This window comes from Schistocerca nitens, chromosome 5, assembly GCF_023898315.1.
Source record: "Schistocerca nitens isolate TAMUIC-IGC-003100 chromosome 5, iqSchNite1.1, whole genome shotgun sequence".
Classification (NCBI taxonomy): Eukaryota; Metazoa; Arthropoda; class Insecta; order Orthoptera; family Acrididae; genus Schistocerca; species Schistocerca nitens.
In genome coordinates this window covers 132255600-132273227 of record NC_064618.1, presented here as the reverse complement: position 1 = coordinate 132273227, position 17628 = coordinate 132255600, and the positions used below count along the sequence as shown (strand labels likewise).

The window sequence follows — 17628 nt, the reverse complement described above, 5'->3', positions numbered from 1 at the left end:
GTAACAAGAAAGAAAAACAATTTAAAGCCAAACATCTGGGGGCACTGAACTAACCAGACTACCATGACACATGATATGAAAACAACAATTTTACTAGTAAATGGTAAACACTAGGGACTGCATAATTAGAGTAGGATAATGTAGGAAACTAAGACAGTCTTCAGGACAGCACTGTTGGAAGCTAGATGCATACACTGGGCCAGCTTCATTGACACACAATTCCAGGCCAACTCATGGTGACCATCTTACAAGTTCCTGACTGAGAACATTTAAATCACACTGATCATATTCACACCATGCCAAGAAGACAGAACAATGACTTAGGAATGAAGGGGTACATTGAAATACCTTCTGAATGAGTTTCTCCCAGATGATGACAGAAAAAGTTGTGAATAAACTCCGATACAACTACCAACATAAATGAATGATAACTATACAACTTGCCTGTTCTCTCTATATGTAGTGTTTGTAGCAATAACAAGATTAATAAGGAAAGAAAACCTGGGTCCAGATTGTAATCACTCAGTCATGCCAAATCTGCACCACAAAACTAATTTTTAACAGAGCATGATGCCTGCATAATGGAAAACAGATAATGGAGTAATAATGAAGAAATCTTCTTGGACATTGCCATAGAACCCCTGCAGCAATTAACAGGTGGGGATGGACACAACGACAGGATTGAGGGATACACTGATGAACTCGTGGTTGTGGTGAAGGCATATGCAAGAAACAACCTGAGCACAAAGCATGTGAGAAGCTACAGAAGGTAAATCACTGGTGCACATAAAATTAAAGAAACATGACAGTACACAAAACAACATCTGCAGTGCTTAATGGAACACTCAGTAGTAACACAAAACAGTGACATGCTATGCATGTGAGATGCTACAGAAGATAAATCACTGGTGAACATAAAACTAATGAAACATGACAGCACATAAAACAACATGCAGTGCTTAACAGAACACTCAATAATAACACAAAACACAGTGACATGCTATTTAGGGAGACTCATTTTCAAAAGACAAATCAAACAACGGAAACTCCAGGTAGGAATATCAACAATGTAGGAAAAGATAGACCGCTACTTACCATAAAGAGGACATGGAAGACACAGACAGACACAGTTAAAAGACACTCACATAAATCTTTCCGTCACAGCCTTCATCAGTTATAAAAAAAAAAAAACACACACACACACACACACACAAAGAGCAGGCATACCTCACACACACACATAACCACCAACTCCAGCATCTTGGGCCAGAATGCAACATCATATGCGGTGCAAGCAGCTATCTGGAGGGAACAGGGAAGGAGAAGGGATGGGGAGAGAGACAGATACTCTCTGGTGGCTGGAAACTGTTGGGTGGAGGATGTGGGGATAGTATGTTATCATAGGTTGAGGCTGGGACAATTACAGGAGTGGAGAATGTGTTGTAAGGATAGCCTCCATCTGTGCAGTTCGAAAAAGTGGTAGTAAAGCAGCCATGGAAATCAAATGTGTTATGTTCAGCTTCATGTTGTGGCACAGGGTGGTCTACTTGTTCTTGGCAACAGTTTGGCAGTGGCTGTTCATCCTGGTGGACAGCTGGTTGGTAATACAGAAAGTTGTGCAATGATTGCAGCAGAGCTGGTAAATGACATGGCCACTTTCACAGGTGGCCCAGTCCCTGATGGGGTAGGATAAACCTGTAACAGGACTGGAATAGAAAGTGTGTAACACTGTTATTAACCACCAACAGTACCTGAATTTTCACTCACCACCAAATCTAGAGCCAAAACGCTTGTGTAACACTGTTGTTAACCACCAACAGTACCTGCATTTTGATAGCTGTCATCCCTTTCACACCATAAAATCCCTCCCACATAGCCTGACCACTCGGGTACAACATATCTGTAGTAACAAAAATGACATGGCCACTTTCACAGGTGGCCCAATCCCTGATGGGGTAGTATAAACCTGTAACTGGACTGGAATAGGAAGTGCTGGGTCGGTGGATTGGGCAGGTTTTGCACGTGGGTCTTCCACAAGAATATGATCCTTGAACTACAAAGTTATGGAGGTTGGTTGGGTGAGAGAACACCACTTTAGGAGGGGTGGGAAGTATCTTGGGCTGGATGTCCCTCATTTCATGGCATGACGATAGGCAATCAAAGCCCTGGTGAAGGACGTGGTTCAGTTTTTTCAGTCTGAGGTGGTACTGGGTGATGAAGGGGACACTCAGTTGTATAGTTATCATTCATTTATGTTGATAGTTGTGTCTGAGTTTATTCACATGGGAGAATTTTGTTCAGAAGCTATTCCAATGTACCCCTTCATCCCTAAGTCATTGTTCTGTCTTCTATCAACTAACCACCAAATCTAGAGCCAACACGCTTATGTAACAATGTTGTTAACCTTTCCACCAAAACCCTTAGCTCCACAGAAGTTTCAATCTTATCCAAAGGCCTCACCTTTAACCATACACACAAATTTAACCATGCTGGACTTTTCAAAGACCTACTCTCCTCCTCCTGATCCCTCCAATGGGAACACTTCTTTGCTGCCAATCCCTCCAATCAAAACCACCCTAATTCCAACCATGAACCCTACCTTTTCCAGTTCATACCACCATTCAACCATCATCCCCCCCCCTCCCCCCTCCTACCTAAACACTCGCTTGTCACCTTCCCAGAATTCCTTACTTTCAACTAAGCGTCACCATCCTTCCACAGGTTCCTTCCTCAGAACACCAAACTTTCAGTATAAGAAAAACAGGCATACACAATCTCAAAACAAATCCTGACCTAATCATCCTACCTGCAGACATAGATTCTACCACCATTGTTATGAATTGCAGTGACTACCTGGCAGAAGGCCTCTGCCAATTATCTGACTACTCCACCTATAAGCTCTGCCAGAGTGATCCCATAGCAGAAGTCCAGCATGTCAATCCCAGCTGAGGCCTGGTTCACATCCTCTGTGGGCATGGTCCCTGTACCAAGCATTTACACTGTATGAACCTCAATCAGGAAGCTATGTACACTTGTGAGGAAATACAATTCACTGAAAATTATAGTTCTGTTATGCAGACAGTGCACATTAACACATCAACTGAAAGAATGACAGTGAACAAACTAGCAATCCCATTGTGTGACCCTTCAAAATGAATTGCAATAATTGAGACAGCATGCAAGTTTGCATAGGCCTATGCAGGGAATATATGAAAGAACAGACCATCGACAATATAGCAACTTGACACAAACAGACAAGAACATACAAACTGTGAAAGTAACACATGACATTGAGATTTCCAAGCGACAAATCAGCAACAGAAGATTGACTGCAATACTTACATCACCCACTACATAATAATATCTAAGTTATTATATAGGGTTTTAAATCCACATTGTCACCTTTTAAATCCCCATTGTCAGCTTTTATGTCATCTCATTGTCTCTATAGAGCTCCACCATGGGAGCAAGAAGAGGATGTTGTTTGGTGGCTGGTATCCTCTTTCTGTAACACAAACTGCACACTATTATAACTGGCTCCTTCATCAACATAAACAAAGAGCTACTTAACTTAAGCTTTCACATTCTGCAGTACAAGCTCTCTGTTCTAGTCCACTTTAGTCAGATGAACACACAACACAGGGAATGGGAGGGTGACACCACATTTACACATTTGTCCCCAGAATGTGGGAGTGGCTGAGGATGAAGCATGTCAATCCCAGCCGAGGCCTGGTTTGCATCCTCAGTGGGCATGGTCCCTGTACCAAGTCTATTTTGTTCACTATGTGCTGCCTGATTCTGAGCTAGAGGCTGTGACTGCAGCACTGACTTGGTGATGAACTTGAACTAACTGGCCCTCTGGTTCACAGCGGCTACAAAAATACTGGTGGGTGAGAGGGTATTGGCAGCACGTTTCCAGCAAGTCTGTCATGGGCAGCTGTCAATCTCCTTGTCACCTCTATGCCACATTGTGTTCTGGCATCAGCGTGTGCCAGCACATCCCCCCCCCCCTCACCCACCAAAGTGCCACCACTGTTGTGTAGTGAGGCTACGAATGACAATGGGGAGGGAGGCAGGACACTGGATGATGAGATGGGCCAGGAGCCGTGACTGTGGAGGACAGCTTACTCCCAACCATACCCAGCCATCTGGCTTGTAAGGCAACAGGAGCATCCTCCGGAAAACTGATGACAGGGCACACGTCCCGGCCTGAGGACATGTGCTGGGGCGATGATGACGGCGACAGTGACAGCAATAGTGATGGCGGATCCAGGTCCATCGGGTAGGCAAGCAGGGATGGCGGGGGTGAGAGGGCATCTTCCATCTGCTGCTTCTGGGATTCCCTGATGGTACCACTGGGCAGCTGGGAAAGCCATGCAGTCCTGTAAAGCTGTGAATCTGGGAGAAGAAAAGCAGCAGAATGATGGGGCAAATGACATGCGCAAATTTAGTTCTGGTGGCAGTGCTGGAAACCATCGGGACCTGCAATTAAGTACATATAAGAGCTAATGCATTCCTGTATCATGTCTCTTTCTCAGTGCCCACGGTTGCCATAAACCCTGCAAAGAACAAGATCGCACAGCGCAAACCAATACTTGTGGACCATTGGCAGAGCTATCAATGTGTATCAAGTGTAGCAGTGTCCAATGGCGGCAGCTGTGAAGAAGCTCCGCCAGTGATGGCCCGTGTCGTTGGTGGGAGCGATAGGAGGTGAGAAAGAGTTGCAGTGCCTGTTCCTGTGTGTGGGTGGTGTGGAGCATTGCCATCGGTTGCTAGAAAGTGCTTACAAAGTGTTCTTCTTCTCTGTTGGACTGTGGGTGAAATGGAGCACTTGTTAGATGACAGATGCTATTGAGTTCACAAAAGTGTTCAAAGTCACCTGAATTGAACTGTGGTTCATTGTCTGACACAAGTACTTCTAGCAAACCTTCGATGCAAAACATGGAGGACAATGCTACATGATGTGGTAGAGCTCATAGGCACTGCAAATGGAAACTTGCTAAAAGAGTATACCACTATGAGCTAATGAGTGTTCCAGAATGGTCCTGCAAAGTCTATGTGCACTCTTTGTCATGGCAGTTGACTCTTAGACCAAGCTGAGAATGTCTGTGGCAGAGCGGACTGGTTCTCCAAGCATGTGTGACACTGTGATGTCATCTGTTCAGTGAGGACATCCATGCCCTGCCAAGTACAGTGTCAACGCACTAACTTTTTAGTGCAAACAATTCCCCAATGTTCTTGATGGAGAAATTGCAACACATTCTTTCACAACACTTTGGGAATAAGCACACAGGATTGTCTACTGTCATTTTGAACTAGAATCACACCTTGTTGAACTGAAAAGCTATGCTAACATGCAAAATATTGGAGCATAAATGAGCTCTGGATACTGTTCAATGAACGAGGCCAAGATGTGATATTATGCCTAGACTCTCTGCACAGCTGTTGCCCACCTACACCTGGGGCTGTTTCTTGTATTCTGGTGTCTTGACACCTCATTCCCATGACATCAAACAAGCCCTACATCAAATTACAAGACCTCCTATGAATCAATTAAGTTTCATATAATTTTAAGTTATACTGATTGATAATTCAATGCATCTAAATGAGATTTGAAGCCCCATCACAAATGCCCAATTCTGCTCACATGCAAATCATATTTATAATGTTATATTGATGCACAAGTTCCGAATGTTTTTGTTTTGCATGTTTTTATTCTGGTTGCTACAGATTTATTTATTGAGTGTCTTTTTTATTTGTAGTTCACTGTTGCTATTTGAATTTATATACTGTCATTTGGAAATAGTGAGTGGAGAGGTGTACGCTAGAAAATGGTGTACCAAGTGGAGAAATCGGAATATTTTTGACATATTCTTCTGTTTGTGTTCAGTAGAGAGGTGATAGCAGTGGAGGCAGCCAGAAACATTTGTGCAGTGTATGGGGATAATGCCATTGGACAAAGCACAGCAAGAAATGGGTTTTCTCATTTTAAGAAAGATTGTTTTTTCATTTGTGACTCTCCAAATTCAGGAAGACCCTTGGGGTTTGATAAAGATCATTTAAATGCCTTAATCCACAATGATCCATGCCATTGTATTCAAGAACTGACAAATATGAGGAACTGTGATCATTTCACCATTGTGCAACATTTACATGCAGTGGGGAATGTTCAAAAATAAGGTGTTTGCGTACTGCATGCTCTAAGCCAAAATCACAAAAATCAGTGGGTGGCCATATGTGCATCTCTGCTTGCTCACCACCAATTGGCTTGTGACTAACAATGACCATTCCTATCCTGTATCATTACTGGTAATGAGAAATGGTGTCTTTATGCTAACATAATGAAAAGAAAGAAATGGTTGAGCCCAAACAAAACAACTTCCTGTACAGAGACCTGCACACATCCACAAAAGATAATATTATACATCTGGTGGAACAGTGATGTTGTGTGGTGTATTACAAATTGTTTCCCTGAGATGTAACTATCACTGATAACATTAACTGTCAACAGCTGAGATGTCTTGTAGACACAGTCCAAGAAAAATGACCAGGAAGACTGCATGAAATGATGTTACACCATAATAACACCAGCCCACATTCTGTTAGACTGTCAAAACAAACACGAATTGGTGTGGGAAGTCATTCCACACCCACCTCATTCACCTGATGTGGTGCCCTCAGATTTTCGCTTTCTCTGCTCTGTATTAAACAACCTTCAAGAAACTCCCCTGTTGGATGAAAACGTGCTCCAAATTTGGATCCACAAGTTTTTCACCTCAAACCACATGATTTTTACCATTGAGGAATTGAAAAGTTACTCAAGTTTTGTCACATTGTTGTAAATAGTGAAGGGGGAATATATTATTGATGACTAAAGTCTTCTTATGTGTATCTGTTGTGTTTATTAAACTTATGGAAAAATACTATGAACTTATGCACCAACCCAGTGTATTGAGTGAACAAGGATGAAATGGTCAGGAAGGGCTAAAAACATGCAGCCACAAAAACCACTAGAAAAATGCCATAATAAAAATCAAAAAGAATGTTCTTGTGATGTGTATAAAATGATTCTGTTTGATCAGGGGTTTACATAACTGAAACCATTTTGTCTAGGTAAAGTACTGCGAGTGTTATCAGTGTTTGAATTAATTATTAATTGTGATTAAAACATCTTTTATGTCAAATTAGTTATCTGAATCAAAGTATTTTGACCTTGTGCTTCAAATGAAATACCTCAGTTGCTTAAAAATGGGTCAAAATTAATATGAACATTTCTCTTGTATCATGCTAGGAGAGATTATATCATGGGAGCCATCTTCCACACAACCTACCAATGTAGGTACGGATGAATAAATAAATCAAATAAACAATACATTTTAATACAGCTGGGGATAACATCTAAAATAGAACCCAAATAGAAAAGATTGAACCACATGAATAAATTTGATAAAGAAAGTAAAAGTAAATCAATGTGAAAAGGATTGGATAATTTCAAGCAATTTTAAGCAAAGGCTGAAAATATTGTTATGTTACATGACAGCCAACTTTTACTATATGAAATTTTACGCTATACTTTACAAAGGAGTTTCCATCTGAAGCAGTTGTTTGGATCTAGGTTGAGAGTGCACAACTGATCTTTTACATACAAACAAATGTGGACAATTTCAATATATTTACATCACAACAGGATAGATGACTAGTGTGAACAGCTGCTTCAAACTAGTCTGCAGGTTGCAAACCACAGGAACAATAAAAGCTGCAGAAAGTGTCAGTAGTGTTCATTTTCATCCACTTTACATGTCTCCTTCTTTAACTCTCAAGTAGCACACAATCTGGAAAACTGGAGGGCATATTTACCCACAAGCATTCAAAATATTAAATGGCAGATGACAAAAAGTAGATCTTGTTTTTGAAAAGTGTTGGTGTAATAAGGACCAAACTGCTATATATTTATGTATTTTATGTTACACACAATTCGAATGGCACTTGTAAGTACACATACCTCTTCATACAAATGATACCATCTGTCCATTAAATAAATTTCCATTATTCAGATTTATACAGTTTAACTACATGTAATGCCTAAATTACAATTTTTATGTATATGAGTTACATACACAAGAACTTTCATCTTTGTTTCTTCATTTACATACAGGAGGATGTGTTATGGAGGCACAGAGGACGAGTGCATTTGGCATATCTTTTGGAGGTGGCTTGTGCTGCTGTAGAGAAACTGCATATATTGGAGGCACAGTGGCCCAGTATACTGGCTGAGCTTGTCAGAGATACACTTGTTGATTACTCTCATCTTGATTCCTACATGAAACAGTGTATGCAGAAACTTAAAGTGTAGACTGAAGAATCTATATAAGTAATTGTATACATTGTTGGATTACCTTACTTTTGCCTGTGTAGATGAGAATGAAACTGCATTTTTGCAGTTATTTTCATGATTCATTATTTTCATCCTACACTGATAAAATTTCATCAACTTCAGTGCCAGTTTACTTTTTGCAGTAATGATATGCTTTACTATCAACTCACATGTTACTTTATCCACTTAAATTGTTTAATGATTGACCATTAAATGTTGTTTATTTCATTGCACATTCATATTCCTGAAAGTGGTTCAACATCATTATTATAAATGTCATATGACATGTAAATTTCACTTCAACTTGGTTCTTTCCCTTTTCTTTTATAGAATATGAACTGAATCCTATAAATTTATAGTCATGAAATTCTGAAATGATTTAACTGGAATTCAATGTGTTTTTATGTTATAATGTTTTACTGATTATGTGAATTGAAACTGATGTTCCATAATGTTTAATTGAATAACCATATGATTAAAGAGATTATGAAGTTTAAAACTATCAAATAAAAGCAAATATCAAGCATATAAAAGTGGGAAAAACTTTCATCACTTTAAAGGGAAAGTATGGTGAGACACACAAGAATGTTAAGAGGTAAACATTATATTTCATGTTTCTAAAAACAAACAATGTTCTTTCCAGATCCCAGATGGAAAGAGAAAATCTATGAAATTGGAAAAGGAATGAGTAAAAATCTAGACATGCACCGTTAGAGGAATGAGGTATAAAAATTATGGGGCTAATTCTAAATCATAGGTATCTCCACATGATTAAAATGTGATACTTTATTGGTTTTCATCACTTACGGTGTCAACAAAGCAACTGTGACATCATATTTCCCTACATAATTATTACAGAATGTTTTGCAAACTTGCTTTCATACATCACTCAACTCTGTTGTATGACTATTATGATAAATAATTGTAATGAATGGAAGAGCTTAAACCATTAATTTACCATACAGTAGTAACTTATCGCAACCCACAAGCTGGTTTGAATATCACAGTGCTTTAGTACCCACAGTCCTATTAGAAGTGTATATCCTTGCATCATACCAACTTTTGAACTGACTAGCAAGTCATGTGAGAACCTACAATTTAATATTGATTCTGAATCATGTTCCGAGTTAGCATATTTCAGATTAAAAAATCTGGTTTGAAAACAAAAATATCATCTTGTTGTAGTGTCACAAAGTGATACTAAGAAGCACTGAGATAAAAAATATAACAAATTGTTCTTTCAATCTGTATTTCTGAATGTATCTTCACTTTACCTATATATCTCAAGTAGGAAATGTGATAAATAAATATCCCTGTAAGTGAAGAACTTTTCTTTGTTTAACCTTTTTGGATTTGTCACTATCTTTACTTTACCTACATAACTCAAGTCAGAAACGTAATTGTCCACTACATCAAAAAAATTTTTTTTATTGCTCACTTTTGGATGCATTACAACTTCAACTTCAGCTATAGCACTCAAATCAAGAAGGCAATAGATGTCTTTCCACAGATGCATGGGGGATTCCAGTTTTACCTAAATATTATATTATTACCTAAGTTTTATATCTTGAATATAATTAAATGAAGATTTTGTAACAAGTGCATCCTTCCCAAGCACTATTTCTGGATATGTGGAAACATATGGTTTCAAAGAAATTACATTGACTGTGGTTGTGCAGCTAACAGTACCTATGCTACTTACATCAATGGTCAAATTTGATGGAATGAATTGTAAACAAGAATACTGCTTTTATGAGGCTTAGCAACAAAACTTACTCATTATAGAGGTTGACAGCATGTGTGAAGAGAGACTTTGCCTCATACTTGAGAGACTATCTTTCAGGCCCAATTTATCTTGTTGTTTGGCACCAGAAAAAGGAGAAAAAACAACAAATGTTACACTTCGAGTACTGTGGTAATCACCACCTCCCATTGGGGTGAGTGTGGGGGTGAGGATGAAAATGGGGTGGGACAGGAGATGGACAGAGAGGAGGTGGGAAACGAAAACTGTGTGAGGAGGCAGGTGAACAATGAAAAGGTGTGAGGTGCAAGAAGGAGGTGTAAGGAGGCAGGTGTGGAAGTGGGAGGGGGTGTGAGGAGACAGATGGAGAGGGACAGATTCTGGGGAGGCAGGTGTAAGAGGAACAGAGTGTGAGGGGGTAGTTAGAAGAGAGAGAGAGAGAGAGAGAGAGAGAGAGAGAGAGAGAGAGAGAGAGAGAGCTAGCCCTCTCCATTTATCCTTTTTGACAATTTAAGTAACACTACATTTATTTGCCCACGTCAACAACTTCAGGATTTATTGAAAGATGGAAGTGAGCAGTGGTCTCACATGAGTTGTAAATTTGGAGCAACTTTTAAACTCACACACTTTTAATTCTGGATGGCCATCGTTGATGTAATATTCTGCATACAAAAGGATTCTAGCTTTACAGCTTTGTAGTTTTTACATGTCAGTTCACTACTGGCTTTTAATTGCGCCCTTGAACCATTCTTTCTTCCTTCAGTCTTATTCATATTCAATCTTTACTTGTGAGTATTTATATTAAATATGTCACAATAAAAACTGGTACACACAGATTTGTGTACCTATTTTCTTCTGTGTTTTGGTAAATGAATTTTAAGTAAAATGCAATACATGTAACAAATCATGTAAAATGTATTTGTTATAACCTGCTTAAAAAATTTTGCATCATCTGCACATATGTGAATGACTTTGCTTTGAAATAAAAACATAATACTAATGAAAATGAAGGCAGTCTGTTCCAAAGTGCATATCTGTGAAATCAAAATCAGCTGCTAGGTAACATTCAGTATTGTTTTCTCCACTCTGTGCATTTTAACAAGCCTGGAACCTCCTTGGCAAGCTTTCCACAAGGTGGTTTAGAGGTCGTTTCTCAAGTGCATTCCACTTTTTGACAATGGTCCTCCAGAGGTTATCCAGCCTGTAAGCAGGATTACTGTGATGACATATGACAAATTTCAACTGGTTCCAAATATCCCCAATTAGGTCCTATACAGTAGACACCATAGGACATTGCATAAGCAGTATCCTATGGTATCTACTGATTTGGACCTAATTAGTGATGCCTCTGGGAGGAATATGTTTGAGAGATGAGCATGAAAACACCACTGAAAAGTTGACTGTAGGATGGGAGGATTCTGCCCTAATACTTTAGTCTCCAAATGACTTCAGTAGGGATGAGAGGCATGTAACATCCATACATGATACTGGCCCAAAATATGATAGAGCCATCTCCTGCTGAACTCATGGGATTTCATGCCTGAGATGTGCATTAGTACCTACCCACCTCCACACACACACACTTTTATAATAGTTATCAGGAATCAGACAAGTCCTACACTTGTCAGTGGAGAGAACATAACACCATGGATCCAGATTCCATTCTAGGTATTCCCTTGCCCAGCATCTTTGTACTCTGCACTGGTGAGGACAAGTACTGTTGTTTCTAATGGACATCCAGATGTCATATTTGTCATGTGTAGATAGTTATTTGCTGTGTAGGTAACAAATACATCCCAGCTGACTCAAAAAAGAAGCACACAGTTCTGTTGCACTCTCCTCGGGGTACTTATGAGCAATAATTTGTAGATAGTAATCATCAGCTGTTATTATTGATCATGAGTATAACAACAAGGAGGCAGATCTCATATGTTTTGTGTCTCATATTTTTGACTGAATGTTTAAATAACCTCACTGTGGTGTACACCAATCCAGCGGACAACTGGCCATCCTGACAACCATTCATGCAATAAGTTACAATGGTGTGCACAATATAAGCTTGAAATAACCCTTTGAGTCATGACAACAGTCTAAACCATGCACCCACACTGCATTGTCCTGTTCACAGTTGTAAATATGGTGTGATCATCTGACCTGCTCTGATAATAAAAGTTTTCTTTTACTTCCATTACTTAGGTAGCTGTGATCAAAAGAATATTGAGGGAAAAAGTTTCTGATACATAAAACACAAACTATGGAAGACATGAAGATAATGCAAAACTTTTTGAGCAGTTTATTTCTTACAGTCTTAAGTCTTTTGATGAACCAAAGAAAAATAATTCAGCTTTTACAAATGACCAGTTTCTTGTCTTTCAGCTTTCACTGAGTATTTTGTAGTGAATATATTTCATGAATGTGAAGTTCCTACATATTTTACAAATAGCTTTGAGTCACATAAAGTTTGTAATTTTAAGAAATTTATACTCTTTTACTCAAGCAACTGTAGTGAATAAATTTTATAGAGTTTTAAATGTGAGAATAAAAGCATAATATGTAATTTTTTGTAAATGTTTACTAGAGCTATCCATTTCTTGAAATATGAATTTTGTTCACCTTCGTAAATATCTGTCAGGAAAAGTATGTTTCATCACATTGTTACATATATATATATATTTGTATATGAATAAATATTTTGGTGTTGAGTTTGCTTAGTTTACTCTGTTTTCCTCTCGTATTAATCCTTATTTAGATGTCTTATTTTACAACTGTCTGACTAAACAGTATTTTAGTTACCTCACTTCAGTTTATTTAGATATAGGTATGTAGTGATATCATTGTCCGCAGTTCGTGGTCTTGCGGTAGCATTCTCGCTTCCTGTGCACGGGGTCCTGGGTTCGATTCCCGGCGAGGTCAGGGATTTTCCCTGCCTCGAGATGACTGGGTGTTGTTGTGTTGTCTTCATCATCATCATTCATCCCCATTACGGTCGGAGGAAGGCAATGGCAAACCACCTCCGCTACAACCCTGCCTATTCGGGGGGTGCGAATCTCCCGCATCGTTCCCTATGCTCCTCGGAGTATGGGACCTCATTTGTTTAGTGATACCACACTCAGTTTCAAATTGGTTTCACTAGATAGTATTGAAACTTAAATTATAATACATATCTTCACATATTTCTTCCCAAATGATCTGACATGTTGATGCTGAGAGGTCAATGAATCATCACCATGTCAACCACCTTGAAAAGATCAAAATACGTCAAGCATACCCTTAAAAAATGCAGGGTGAAGTGTGCAGTGAGTCAGTAGATAACAAGTATTCAGGCATTATACAGAAACAAATACAGGCACCTGCAATATGAGATGAAAAGTGCATAAGGGCAAAACAGGAATGCCTGAACAAGAAATGCAAAGCAATAGAAGCATGGATGACTACAGGCAACATATATGCAACCTGTAGGAAAATTAAAGAGGTGTTCGGAACAAAAGAGACTCACCTGTATGAATATTAAGCACTCACGTGGCAAGCCTGTACTAAGGGAATGCTGGAAGGTGGAAGGAATACATAGATGGTCTGTATAAAGAAAACAAACTTGAAGACTGTTTTGGTTGGCAGGAGAGCCAACACCGGGTTACTAGAGGAGGCCGAAAGGTACGCGTTTTAGCTCATGCAGGCTGGCATGAGGTCTGGAACAGGACAAGGAAATTAGAATTTAGAAAAACGGACGGAGCTGGTGGAATACTTAACTTTAATCTGTTAATGGTGAACATCGGTCTGGACGGTACATGATTCACAATATCAATAGTAACTGATAATGGCGCCTTGCTAGGTCATAGCCAATGACATAGCTGAAGGCTATGTTAAACTATCGTCTCGGCAAATGAGAGCATATTTTGTCAGTGAACCATCGCTAGCAAAGTCGGTTGTACAACTGGGGTGAGTGCTAGGAAGTCTCTCTAGACCTGCCGTGTGGCGGCGCTCGGTCTGCAATCACTGATAGTGGCGACACACGGGTCCGACGTGTACTAACGGACCACGGCCGATTTAAAGGCTACCACCTAGCAAGTGTGGTGTCTGGCGGTGACACCACAAAGACAATGTTGTGAAAAGAAAAGAAATAGATGAAGATGGGATGGGAGGTATGATACTGTGGGAGGAATTGGACAGAGCACTGAAAAAAGGCCCCTGGAGGGGATGAGAATTTCCTGGGCATTCTTAAGATCCTTGGAAGAGACTACCATGAAAAAATACTCCACCTGGTGTGTAAGATATACAGAACAGATGAAATACCAACAGAAGAATATAATAATTCCTACTAAATTGATTGATGTGAATACTGCAGAACTATCAGCTTAATAAGGAAGGGCTGCAAAATACTGACATGAAAAACTGGTAGAAGTTAGCCTGGTAGAAGCTAGCCTTGGGAAAGATCAGTTTAGGTTTCAGAGAAATGTAGGAACTTACAAGACAGTACTGACCCCTTATACTGACAACTTATCTTAGAAGATACACTAAAGAAAGTCAAACCTATATCCATAGCATTTGCAGATTTAGACAAAGCTTTTGACTGTACTGCCTGGAATACACATTTTGAAATTCTGGAGATAACAGGAATAAAATACAGGGAGATAACAATTATCTGAAACTTGTACAGATGCCAAGTCTACGGACTTGAAAGGGAAGAATCAGTTGTGAAGGGAGTGAGACAGGGTTGTCACCTATCCCTATGTTTTTTCAATTTGAAGATTGAACAAGCAGTAAAGAAAACAATGGAGAAATTTAGAAAGGGAATTAAAGTTCAGGGAGAAGAAGATGTAGATATAGAGAAGAAAAAATAAAGTTTACAGTTCACTGATGACACGTAATTCTCTCAGAGGCAGTTAATGACTCAGAAGAGTAGTTAAACTGAATGGATGATGTCTTGAAAGGAGGCTTTAAGATGAATGTCAACAAAAGTAAAACAAAGGGAATGGAACATAGTAGAATTAAGTCAGGTGATGCTGATGTAATTATATTATGAAATAAGACATTAAAAGTAGTAGCAAAGTTTTGCTGTTTAGGCAGTAAAATAACTGATAATGGCTGAAATTAGACAGGATATATAACAAATCTCCACTCTGGGCAATGGAGAGATGGAGATGCTTACACAGGATAGACTAGCACGGGGAGATCCATCACACAAATCTTCAGTATGAGTGTTTTGGATATGTCATTTATCCCATAGAAAATCATATTAGTGGTCCACAGTTCATCGAAAGAATGTATAATACCTGAATTTCATTGTATATCAACACAAATAAACATGCATGTTTGAGAATTTTTAGAAGCTACCATTGTCCGTTGCATAATCTACGAGCAGTTTATAGTAAATCAATGTTTTTGATGTAGTTACTGTAGCATATTTTCTAACTAACATATTGTGTTACATCTAGTTTTCCCTTAAAGAGGTATAGCCCTATATATTACCTACATTTATCATAAATTAACTCTGTTTTTGAATTTGCTAGCAACTATAATTAACATCAAAATGTTTTAGGAAGCTAATAATTTTTACCATTATTTTTGTGTTGCTTTAATAGAAATCTGGTTTTGTGCATTTGCTCCAATTCTTATATTGAATCAGCAACTTTTTTAGCTCAACACATTGAAAGATAATCAGCAGGCTTAATTTGTAGTTATTTGTTTACTGCCTTGTAATACATTGTACCAGCCAAAATGCAGCCACACTATGAACAATGTTCTTGAATATGGGATGAGTTGGTTGACATTCTTAAGCAGTTGTAAATCACCCTGACTACTGTCAAACAATTGGCAGCTGCTGCAATGGTGTGTTGGAAGAGCTACTGAGGGTAGGTACCTGTGATACCTGTACCAGAGGTACCTCAAGTACTATCCTCTCTCGTGGATGCTGTCTTCTCTGCAGAAAGAATAGGATCTGTCATTACTCATCCACTTGACTGTAAGTGGCATGTTAGTGGTAGATCTAGCATCCTGTACAGAGTGGACGGGGACCAAGGAGGACTCAGACTGTTATACCAATCCCCCTAACCAACAAGTCTGAGGTGCTGTCTTTCACTAAAACTGAAACTGAACCAGTGACACTCACTTCACCTGTTTTTGGGAAACCTGTTTTGTCCAGTCTCAAGAGACGGCTAAAGCTACAGGGTACAGATCTATTATTCATCAAAACTTCAAATATACAGGTAGCAAGGAAAATGGTAGAAAGGGACAGGAAAAGACACACCAGGTGCAGCATGTATCCCTGGAGGCCTCATTCAGCATGTTGAAGAGGCGCTTCCAGAAGCCATTGAGGGAACAGAGTGTAACCAGCTGCAGACTGTGGAGCATTTTGGAACAAATGATGCCTGACATCTGGACTCCGAGACCGTTCCAGCAACTGGCAGAAAAGGTTGAGAAGACCAGCCTAGCACACAGAATTTCAGCAAAGCTCACAATTTGCAGCATTGTTCCCAGAACTGATTGCGGCCCTTTGGTTCTGAGTCAAGTGGAAGGATTGAACCACAGGCTTCAAAAGCTCTGTGACAAGCTAAGCTGTGACTTCCTGGACTTGCGCCATAGGGTTGAGAACTATAGGGTCCCCCTAAATGGGTCAGGTATGCACTACACATTAGCAGCAGCGACTCAGGTAGCTGACAGTGTGTGGGAAGCACACAAGGGTTTTTTTTATATTAGGCAACACTCCACCCAGTCCAGATAATGATAGCAGTAGGAAGCCCAAAAGTTTCAGTGTAAGATCAAAAGAAATGCCTCCCACTGGTGAGAGTATTAAAAATCCTAATGGTTAACTGCTGAAGCATTCACAGCAAAGTGCCAGAGTTTCAAGAGTTCTTGGAAAGTAGTGAAGCTCACATAATACTAGGTACAGAAAGCTGGTTCAAACCTGCAATTGATAGCAGTGCAATTTTTAGGGAAAATTTAAGTGTATATCAAAAGGATAGCCAAATTTGAAATGGAGCTGTTGTATTTGTCACAGTAGACAAGAAACTCATATCCAACAAGATAGAAAATGGAACTGCAATTGAGATTGTTTGGGTAAGACTCAGTATCAGTGGTGGACATAAAATGATAATTGGATCCTTCTATCATCCACTAGACTCATCTTCTGATGTAACCAAAAAATTTAGAGAAAAACTCAGTTCACTTGTACATAAGTTCCCCAATCATACTGCAACCATTGGTGGAAACTTTAATCATCCAACAATTAATTGGGAAAGTTATAGTTACATTGGTGGTGGGTGTGGTAAGACATCCTGTGAAACTTCATTGAATGACTTCTCTGAAAACTACCTAGAACAGATAGTTAGGAGCCCCGTTCATGATGGAAATATATTTGTTCTAATGGCAACACATAGACCTAACCTCTTTAAAGATGTCCACATCAAAACTGTTTTCAGTGACCATGACAAGTTTGTGGCAACAGTGATTACCAAAGTACAAAGAACAACTAGAACAAGAAGAAAGATATATAACTAGATAAAAAATCAATAGTGTC

At 39.2% G+C, this 17628-nt stretch overlaps 1 protein-coding gene across 1 annotated transcript in view; it reads left to right on the top strand.

Annotated features, from left to right (window-relative positions):
- Positions 1-8479, top strand: part of LOC126259538 (leucine-rich repeat-containing protein 49) — a 173209-nt gene extending 164730 nt beyond the window's left edge. The window contains exon 8 of the mRNA XM_049956413.1: positions 8156-8479. Coding sequence (XP_049812370.1) covers positions 8156-8353 — 198 coding nt within the window. The 3' untranslated portion in view covers positions 8354-8479. The remainder of the gene's footprint in view (positions 1-8155) is intronic.
- Positions 8480-17628: the final 9149 nt, after the last annotated feature.